This window comes from Grammomys surdaster, unplaced genomic scaffold (assembly GCF_004785775.1).
Source record: "Grammomys surdaster isolate TR1022 unplaced genomic scaffold, NIH_TR_1.0 125951, whole genome shotgun sequence".
Taxonomy (NCBI): Eukaryota; Metazoa; Chordata; class Mammalia; order Rodentia; family Muridae; genus Grammomys; species Grammomys surdaster.
The window spans coordinates 2910008-2919805 of record NW_021620772.1 but is presented as its reverse complement, the minus strand read 5'-3'; the positions used below and the strand labels follow the sequence as shown (position 1 = coordinate 2919805).

General features: G+C 43.1%; 1 protein-coding gene across 1 annotated transcript; it reads left to right on the top strand.

Moving 5' to 3' along the window:
- The first annotated feature begins 3306 nt into the window (after window positions 1-3306).
- On the top strand, window positions 3307-5775 carry Cer1 (cerberus 1, DAN family BMP antagonist). Its single transcript, XM_028753605.1, has 2 exons — window positions 3307-3813; window positions 5464-5775. The coding sequence occupies exons 1-2, from the start codon at window positions 3307-3309 to the stop codon at window positions 5773-5775; spliced, it is 819 nt and encodes a 272-aa protein (XP_028609438.1).
- The last annotated feature ends 4023 nt before the right edge of the window (window positions 5776-9798 follow it).

Genomic DNA, 9798 nt, shown 5'->3' with positions numbered 1-9798 from the left:
AGAGAGAGAGAGAGAGAGAGAGAGAGAGAGAGAGAGAGAGAGAGAGAGGTTGCTGTTGAGGACATGTACACACACACACACACACATACACACCCCATACTAAACTAAACAGCAAATAGAAATTAAATGAAAGGTTAGAAGAATGAAGCCTTACTTTGCATTTTAAAAATGTGACACTCCTATAGTACTATTACTATCCTATGTTTCGAGGAAAAATTAGTTATGAGGACATGGCCTGTACCCTAATAGATTACTCACACAAAATCATCATCTTGAATTTCCTTTTCTATTTCTCAGTTGTCCTATTTAGCTCACATACCTATCCCTGTCTCAACAGTGCCTCTCACCTTTTGTTAATTTGAGAAAAGGACTTTCCAGAAAGAACTGACCACTGAGAGAGCACTCAACACCTGCCTTTCCAGCTTCCTCCAGAGAGACTGTGAGAAGACTTCCTACAGGCAGCTGTGAGGCCTTCAGGCTTTTTTTTTTTTTTTTTTTTTTTGAGTAGTTGACTTTCATGGCTCTCTTTCTGTAGAAATGCCGCTGGCATAACGGATAATTTCATGATCTTCCGGCTGCATGCGAATCGGAGCATGCCACGCATGCGTAGCGGATGTGCGTAGCGGATGACGGGAGTGATCTGAGCCTGGCTGCCGTGGTTCTCCCTTACTTGGGCCCAGGAAGTGGATTTAACCTCATGGGTGCCCTCACCTTGGCTCCGGCTTATTTCCTGGTGATGGTTGGTAGGGAGCACCACTAATTTGTTGTGCTTTTTCTGTGTGACAGATTCCTGCTGTGTTTGGATGTCTCTTCCAGACTTGCCTACGGTTGGCTCATCTGAATAGACAAAAGAGATGCCTATGTCAACTGAAGACAGAGGCCACCCCCTTTCCTTTCCAAGCAACTAAATATTAATTTATGTGTTTAAGATAGCACGTCACATCCAGAGCTTTAGAACTGATGAGAGCATACAGCGCTGGGTAAGGGGAGCTTCCCTGTCCCGAGATATAAAGTGATGGTCTGGAAACCGCCTTTTATTTCATGCTTCTCCACAAGAGGCTTCTTGTCCGTCAGGATATTTGAGCAACAGGAATTGACAGACTAGGAAAAAAAAAAGGAAATTCTCCAGGAATGGTTTGTAATTGGCATTTATAAGTACCAAAATTTGGGCCCAGAAGACAGGAAGTTAAGACTAAAGGAAAATTTAAAAATGAGTGACTGATATCCCCATAGGTAATAAAACTAGAGAGCTGATGCCCCTGGGTATCTAACCTGCTTAAGGCAGGAGGCAGATTCTAATCATTTTAGTCATTTTCCAGTATTGATCCTGATTTTTCATCTTCAGAATAAGTCTTCTATAAATGTCTGTTCAACAGAAATTGTTCCAACTCTATCCAATAGCCAGTAATTCCAGAACCAGGTAAACCGAGATCCCAGGTAGAATCCCTGGATTAACGCTTAGTTGGGACATGCTAGACCCTGTGTGACTGACAGCAGTGGGATTTAAGCCACCAAACAATGATGTTAAAAACAAAAGAGGAAATGTATCCTAGTTGGCTTTCGCACCATATTTATTACCAGAAGACTTAATGGCTGCTCTGGAAAGCACATTGCATTGGACTGCTGAGGGGAGCTAAGAAATTCAAGTATCGGGTAAGGTTTTAGACAGACTATTTAAAATAAATGCTGAATGTCAGTATTCTGGTGGTATGGATCAGCAGCCTGTCAGTGAGTACTAGGAAAGTCACCATGGACTTCTGAAACAAGTAAAATACTTATCTTTAAGAATTCTAGTAAATTAATAATCCATTTAAACATAGTTTATAAAATAACTCACACCGCAAGAACTCAGCCCTGCCTATCAAGAACACAAATGCCTGGAAAGACGTCACAGTAGGGAACTTTCGGGAAGAAATCTGCATACTAAACAAAAGAAGGTTCATTGTGCATTATCTCTGCCAGCGAAAGAAAGGAATGTGGCGACTACATTAAAGGGGCAGAAAGATAAGCAACTGTGTTGTGTTTCCCATTGGGAGGCCATTTTGGCTGGGCAGGCCCGAATTCCAAGGTTTCCTTTATTGATAGATAGGTTTCTAGTACCCTTGGCTAATTTCGTTTGCTGCTTTCTCCCTTGATCCCTGAAGGCTCGTATTTATTAAATCTGATCTTTATTGAATTTGATCACCAGTTCCTTGGAACTAAGGCAGAAGATGTGGATTCAGTCAGGTAAAGACCCCCCCAATCCCTGAACTGCAGCTTCACCCCCAAATCTGTCAGGCCTGGTTTCTATTCCACATTTTCAAGCCTCGATGTTAAAGATAATAATAATAGTGACAAAGTGGCTTGAGGGACCCATTATCTGCCTTGATTGATGAGCTGTCAGCTTATGTCACTTGGGATCCTGTGGAGAAATTTGTAAACAATTGGAAGAGTTTACTGATCTCTGGCCAGTTGTGAAATTTGGCACTCAGTGTTTGTTTCCTCATGTGAAAGGATTAACTCTAGAATTGTGAGTCTCCCTGAATGGATAAGGAAAATGTATTCCCTTAACTCAGCTGTGACCAACAGCTTCAATCCACATGCGGATTCAAGAGAAGGCAAAGAAGGCTCCTGTCCAACAAACTAACGTGCTTTACTAACCATTGTGGCAGATCTCTCTCTCTCTCTCTCTCTCTCTCTCTCTCTCTCTCTCTCTCTCTTCCTCCTCCTCCTCTTCCTCCTCCTCCTCCTCCTCCTCCTCCTCCTCCTCCTCCTCCTCCTTCTCCTCCTCCTCCTCCTCCTCTTCCCTCCCTCCCTCCCTCCCCCCACCTCCCCTCCCAGGCCTGGGCTGTTGCTTCATGTGTCCTTTTTGTTTTGCTTGAGGTGCTGAGATGCTTTTCTAGTAAACACAGGCCGTGTCTATTCTACCCCAGCTCAGTGCAGATGTGCAGCAAATGTGAGCTGACTCTATTTCTCCTTCTAATAACAGTCATGAGGAATTCAGACAAAAAGCAAGTTGTTTTTGCCAGTACAGCCACTCCTAAGTCTCAGACAACAGCTGAACCACCAGCTAATTACCCCCTGGGTCTCGGCCTTTCACTGGGGCCTTAAATACACAGAGCCAAAGTGAAGGCAGGACACCATTAACACTCCATAATGTGAGCAAACACTTAATGTGTTTGCTTTGCCCACCTGCTGACCACCTGCCTCCCCATTCTACCAGGCAGGTAGATATATGGGAAGCCCTGCCTGCAGTCTTGCAGAGTGAGTCTCTCTTTGGGGCCTGGCCGTCTGTGAATCTAATCTGAGTCTCCAGGAACTGGTAGCATGCATCTCCTCTTACTTCAGTTGCTTGTGTTCTTGCCCCTGGGGAAGGCAGGCCTATGTGTGGATGGCTGCCAGAGTCAGGGCTCTTTTTCCTTTGCGCTCCTAGAAAGGGGTCGCAGAGATCTCCACGTGGCCAACCATGAGGAGGCAGAAGACAAGCCGGATCTGTTTGTGGCCGTGCCACATCTCATGGGCACCAGCCTAGCTGGGGAAGGCCAGAGGCAGAGAGAGAAGATGCTGTCCAGGCTTGGGAGATTCTGGAAGAAACCTGAGACAGAACTTTACCCCACAAGGGATGTGGACAGCGATCATGTTTCATCTGGGATCCAGGCCCTCACTCAGCCAGCAGATGGGAGGAAAGTGGAGAGATCACCTCTTCAGGAGGAAGCCAAGAAATTCTGGCATCGCTTCATGTTCAGAAAGGGCCCAGCCTCCCAGGGGATCATCCTGCCCATCAAAAGCCATGAAGTACACTGGGAGACCTGCAGGACAGTGCCCTTCAACCAGGTATGCATTCTAGAGGGAAACCGACCAGAGTCTGCAAGGGAGGGAGGTCGTTGGACAGCTAGGACAAATGGCAAGATGAGAAGAGGCTGAGAAGAGCCCATGCCTTCTCTAACTCCAGATTTGGTCCTTGGGTATTCACTGTGGGATATGGCATAGTGTAAGCATATTCCCTCACTTGCTTTTCATGTCTCCACTGTTTCTTGGCATGCTGGAAATGCTTCATGCTAGCATGGTGGCATGCTCAGTGTCAGTAGTCACCATATTGAAGGTACGGATGTTGTTGAATTTGTATATATTTGTTGGGTATTATCCACATAGAAAAACAGGGCTAGGTCCTCAGTTAGGAGACTGGGAATTTAGAGCAATTGCCAGAACTACACTGTAGCTTCTCTCCATACTCATGAGGATATGTAAAAAAGCATGCAAATCAAGCTGGAGGTGAGGTGGGATACGTTGGACATCTCCTGGGATACCCCGACATGCATTTCTGATACTCAGCTTATTACTTGACACTAAATTGTTGCTAAAACTATCTGATGTTTAGAACATTCCTGCAGAAACTCTATGTTGAGATTCTCACTATTCATTTCTTGACATTGTGACAACAAAACATAATTTAGAGTGGAATTTATGTTTCTCATAGGTTTTAAAAAATTATCTTAATATGAAATCAGGTCTTTCCTTACCCTGACTCTTAACTTGTGCTGGCTAATATATAGTGACAATGACCATGATCATCTCTGCACTCTTAAGACAAGGGAATATTCTACTTCTGCTTCCTTCCTGGCAACGACTACTTTCCAAATGCTAAATTAAAATAGAGAAAATGCATCAAGAAGACACAGAACCAGAAGCAGTATGGGAGAGACTAAAATTTTACAGTCTAGTAACACTGCCCAATTAAGCAGGCAGTATTCTAAGGCAATTGCCTGTGTAACAGTGACGAGTCAATCATCAAGTAATATCTGCTTTGCTGGACCATGGGCAATTAGAAAATTGCTTCTAAGACGCAGGCAATCAAGTTTCCTTTGAAATTCTAACTTTTAAATTCTATTGCTAATTAGATTAAAATTAAGGAGTTTGACTCATATTTTGAAAGACACATAAAACTGGGTGTGTGGGGTTCTAAGAAAGCGGCCATGGTGATGTAATGTAGGCATATACATTGCGATTCTGTTGCTTAGAGCTCTGAATGCTGTACAGCTCAAGAGAAATAGGACAGAATGCAACTCATGCTGTCTGGCCTATTCTAAGATTAACGGACCAGTATTTATTGAGAAGCTGGTGTGCACAATGCACTATGGGTAACAGAAAGACAAGATATGGTGGTTAAATAAGAAAGCTGTCATTATGGCTTCTTATTTCCATTTGGTTATATCCAGTTAGATGAAAATTCTTTAAAGTATGGTGTTTCTAGTAGGAGATTTATCATGTTAATTTAAGGCTATTTAGAGGTTACCTGATGAGTAGCTCAATTAAAAAAAAAAAAAAGCTTTGTTGTGGTGGCCTTGTCCCTAAGGAACACCATCTCCTGGATATCACAAAATGTGTCCCATAGTGGAGAGTTTAGGGCACTTTATTCTAAATCATCCTTCTGTGCCATGAGCGGTTTGAAATGCCTCGAGATGACCTAATCCATTTGCCTTCCAGACCATTGCCCATGAAGACTGTCAAAAAGTCATCGTCCAGAACAACCTTTGCTTTGGGAAATGCGGTTCCATCCATTTTCCCGGAGAAGGGACACATCCCCACAGCTTCTGCTCCCACTGCTCACCCACCAAATTCACCACCGTGCATTTGAGGCTGAACTGCACCAGCCCAACCCCCGTGGTCAAGATGGTGATGCAAGTAGAAGAGTGTCAGTGTATGGTGAAAACAGAAGGTGGAGAGGAGCGCCTCCTACTGGCTGGCTCCCAGGATTCCTTCCTCCCTGGACTTCCAGCATCAAAAACAAACCCATGATTACCTTAGAAAACAAAACAAAACCTCAACAGAAAAAAAGTGAGGGTTGTTCAATCTGGAAATATGAAGTGGGTTATATAAAGCTCAATGGAAAATCCCTCTCTCTCTCTCTCTCTCTCTCTCTCTCACACACACACACACACACACACACACTTGTGTTTAGACAGGTTCTTATGTATTCCAGGCTAGCCTCAAACTTGCTATGTGGCTGGGGATGACTTTAAAGTCCTGATCCAATTCCTGAGTGCTGGGAGTATATGCATGTACCATAACATGTAGCTCCCAGAAGGATTTTTTGTTTTGTTCTTGTTTTTTAATTGGATATTTTCTTTATTTACATTTCAATTGTTTTCCCCTTTCCAGGTCTCTCCTTCAGAACCCCCTATCCTATCCTCCCTCCCCCTGCCTCTATGAGGTTGCTCCCCTAACCAACCAACCAATGGTGTCTTCCCACTCTGGCATTCCCTTACACTGGGGCATCAAACACCCTCAGGCCCAAGGGCCACTCCTCCCACTGACGTCCAACAAGGCCATCCTCTGCCACATATACGGCCAGAGCCATGGGTCCCTCCATGTGTACTCTTTGGTTGGTAGGCCAGTCCCCAGGAGCTCTGGGAGGGGGTGTCTGGGCAGTTGACACTGTTGCCCCCTCAGCTCCTTCAGTCCTTCCTCTAACTCCTCCATCAGGGACCCTGTGCTCAGTCCAATGATTGGCTGTGAGCATGCACCTCTATATTTGTCAGGCTCTGGCAGATCCTCTCAGGAGACAACCATATCAGGCTCTCGTCCCAGACAGATTTTTAAAAAGATGTTTGTATGCTTCCAAGTTGCCTTTGAGACTCAGAAAATATTTTGATTCTGTTGAATGGTTCTTGCCACAGATGTGGGAGCAGCTTGCTTGGTGGCCCATATTTTTTCCTTTCCTTTCTGTATTCTCCACATGAAGTTTTACTGTTGGTTGTCTGACTTTGAAGAAGGAACAGAGAAGCTACTCCTAGCAGTTTACACGTGGAGGGGGCTCAGGCACTAGGAACAAAACCTTTTCCTGGAATATGAGAAAAATACATGAATAGAGTCTCTTGTGGAAGTTACTAAGAAACTCTGTAAGTCTCCAAGTACATTTCAAGTCATTTTGAAGCAAGATGGTTTATAGACTAAACCTTCTACTCACATGCCTTCGAATCTTATGGCAAGTTGGGGTTCTATGTTTGGACTTCTTCCTATTGTGTAAGAGTACATGTGTCTTCCTATTGTACAAGAGTATGTGTGACAAATTCAAACTGGCAGATACTTCAATGGCAAGTTCTGAACATATTCTGAATGTTGTAATATATTAAACTGTAGAGTGGGAAAAATCCTTGGAATGCTGTGACACACAAATGTCCAGTATTGGTCTTTCAGAAGCATATTCTGAAATGACTTCATGGGTTTATGACACTGGCCACGGGGCTTCTGATTTCATAGGCAGCATCTGTTTAATTCATTCACTCACCCTCTCTTAGCAACTGCCTCTTCCTGCTTGTATTTACTTCTGTCCAAATACTGTACAGCATTGGCTTTTCCTCAGCCAGATTACTTTTTAATAATAGTTTGTCAAATATTTATTTAGAAATTACTTGATTTGGATCCCTTTACTTCCAGCATATCTCCCCCCACACTTTCCCGAGTAAAGACTAATTAGTGTTTATAAAGAAATTAATTTCATATTTTAATTCTATTCCTTTTAAATCACCATCTAACATGGTACTCTGAAGAAGCAAATGCATTTACAGTTAGTGTGTATTATGCAACATATCAATGTAATAGAATATGAGCTACGGAGATACACATGTGACATATTCAACAGAATATATTATACCCTTTGGTGGTCAAAGACAACCTAATTGGCCAAGATGTGGTCATAAGGATAAAATTGTTAAGCATTAATGATCTCCCAGCTGGTCAATATATTTTGGTGCCAAAAGCTATTGAGCATCTGTCTAGTGTGTGACTGTCTAACCCTGATTATGTAAACCCAACTCTGCCAATTGGGGTCCCCTTCTCCTCCTTACGTCTTCACAAATCCCTTTTATCTATACTTGCAAATAGGCTCTCAAGCCCAAGCTCCAAACAATCATTAGTTTTATTCAAACTTCTGGCTTGCTCTTCCCCGCACGTAAACTCCAGATGGGCTAGGTGATAGAAGGGTCAGAGCTTACATTCATAAAGTGATTTGTGTGAACCTCATAAAAATGCTCATTCATGAGTGTTTTTACTTGCAAGAAAAAGCAGTGTCTAGTGGCTCCGTGTATAAAACATAGGAGCACAGGAAACTGATGAGAGGCTATGCACAAATAGTGTATCCATCAGGCACCAGATGTGTCTTTTAAAAGGCCATCTCCTCTTCTCAAAAAACACATGAAGCAGATAATCACCTATTTTATCATCGAAGAGAGTCACCCTTGTAAGTTAAAGCAACTTGTCTAAGCTTGCATGGGCTGTATTTTCCTTTCTTTTAATAGGCTTGAGAACTTAATTTACTTACGACTGTATTTAAAGGTTTTTATAGACTAGTTCACAGTAAAAGATGACAAGACAGCACTCTTTCTGTGAGATTTTCCCTGGTCCAGATATATTTGCTTTACTTGCATAGCTACGGGGCCACATTAAATATGAAAGCTTTTCCCTTGTGGCATTGACTTATGTTCTACACAGGATAACCTCAAAAAGCTATAATCAAGGCCTAACCCAGCTTTTCAGTGATACAAACCTAAGTTGGGTCTATTGACATTCCCAGCAGAGTTTCTATCTGTGTTAAAATAGTTGCTCACCCCTTCTCTCTCACTTTAGCTTTACGCCTCACTGGTCTTACAGATGTCTCACCTAGCCATTTTGTCTGAGCATGTCCCTGGACCAGATTGCTATGACCTGATTGGTCCTCACTTCAAATGCCTTCCTAGATCTTGGTTTCATTTTCTTGCCATGAAAAATAAAATAAGGTTAGAGGCTGGGAAGATAGTTCAGTAGGTAAAGCACTTGTTAAAAGCTTGAGTTCATGTCCCCAATGTCTCCAGTATCCATGTGAAAGCACACATCTGAAGCCTCAGCCCTACTCTCTCTCTCTTATTCTGTATCTGTCTATGCTTGTGTATCTGTGTGTCTGTGTGTATATCTATGTGTACATCTTTATGTGTCTCTGTGTATATCTGTGTGTGTTTCTGTGTATTCAGATTCCTAGAGCTGATGGTCCAGGCAGCCTAGAGAAACCTATGAGCTCCAGGTTCCCTGAGAGATCTGTAGGAAAAATACTGAGGAAAACACCCAACACTGACCTCTGCCCTCCCTCTCCACACACACTCCTTCATATGAACATGTATTTTAACTTGGATATCCTCTGGTATTTTGGCAGTCTCGTACACACACTGCTCAGTAGCACATAGGACTGTTTTCATGTGTATGCTTTATTCAGCAGAGGCTCCCCAGGTTCACATATGCCCTGCACTAGCTTGAGTGCAAGTTAAACAGAATCCCGGCTCCTGGGGTGGGATGGGCAAGGAACTTGAAAATCAAACAACTGAGAAGGGTGAATAATCTGGCTCTAAGCCTTAGGCAGAGCAGCATGCTAGAGGCAGATGGCTTTTGACTCACTGGTCTCTGGAAGCTAGGATGTGAAAGCGATGCCCTTTTAATGCTCATATGATGGTCTCCTTCAGTGGCCTATGGTGGTTCATTCTCTGCACAGTGCCCTGCCTTGTTTCTCCAGTGCCTTTTAGAGGTTATTTCCCCCCTAAATGTTTCTGTATATTATAGACAGTGGACATTCAGTATTCCCTATAGAGAGTAACTGAGTGAACTTTAAGATTTTATCTTCCCAGAGTGCACTTAATATTGGGCATTGTTGACATGGGTCTATTTTATTTTTACACAACACATTTGTCACCGATTGGCTTTGCCTCTGCTTCACATTCTCCCAGGACTTACACATTTGACAGGAACAGACAGTTTCTGGAATAAGCATCATGTCTGAGACAAAGAAAGGAAAAG

Excerpts from the sequence above, each read along its gene's own strand:
- Cer1 (XM_028753605.1), top strand. The coding sequence starts at position 3,307 with ATGCATCTCCTCTTACTTCAGTTGCTTGTGTTCTTGCCCCTGGGGAAG. Across the intron at positions 3,814-5,463 it reads GGACAGTGCCCTTCAACCAG|ACCATTGCCCATGAAGACTG; the intron begins GTATGCATTCTA and ends TTTGCCTTCCAG.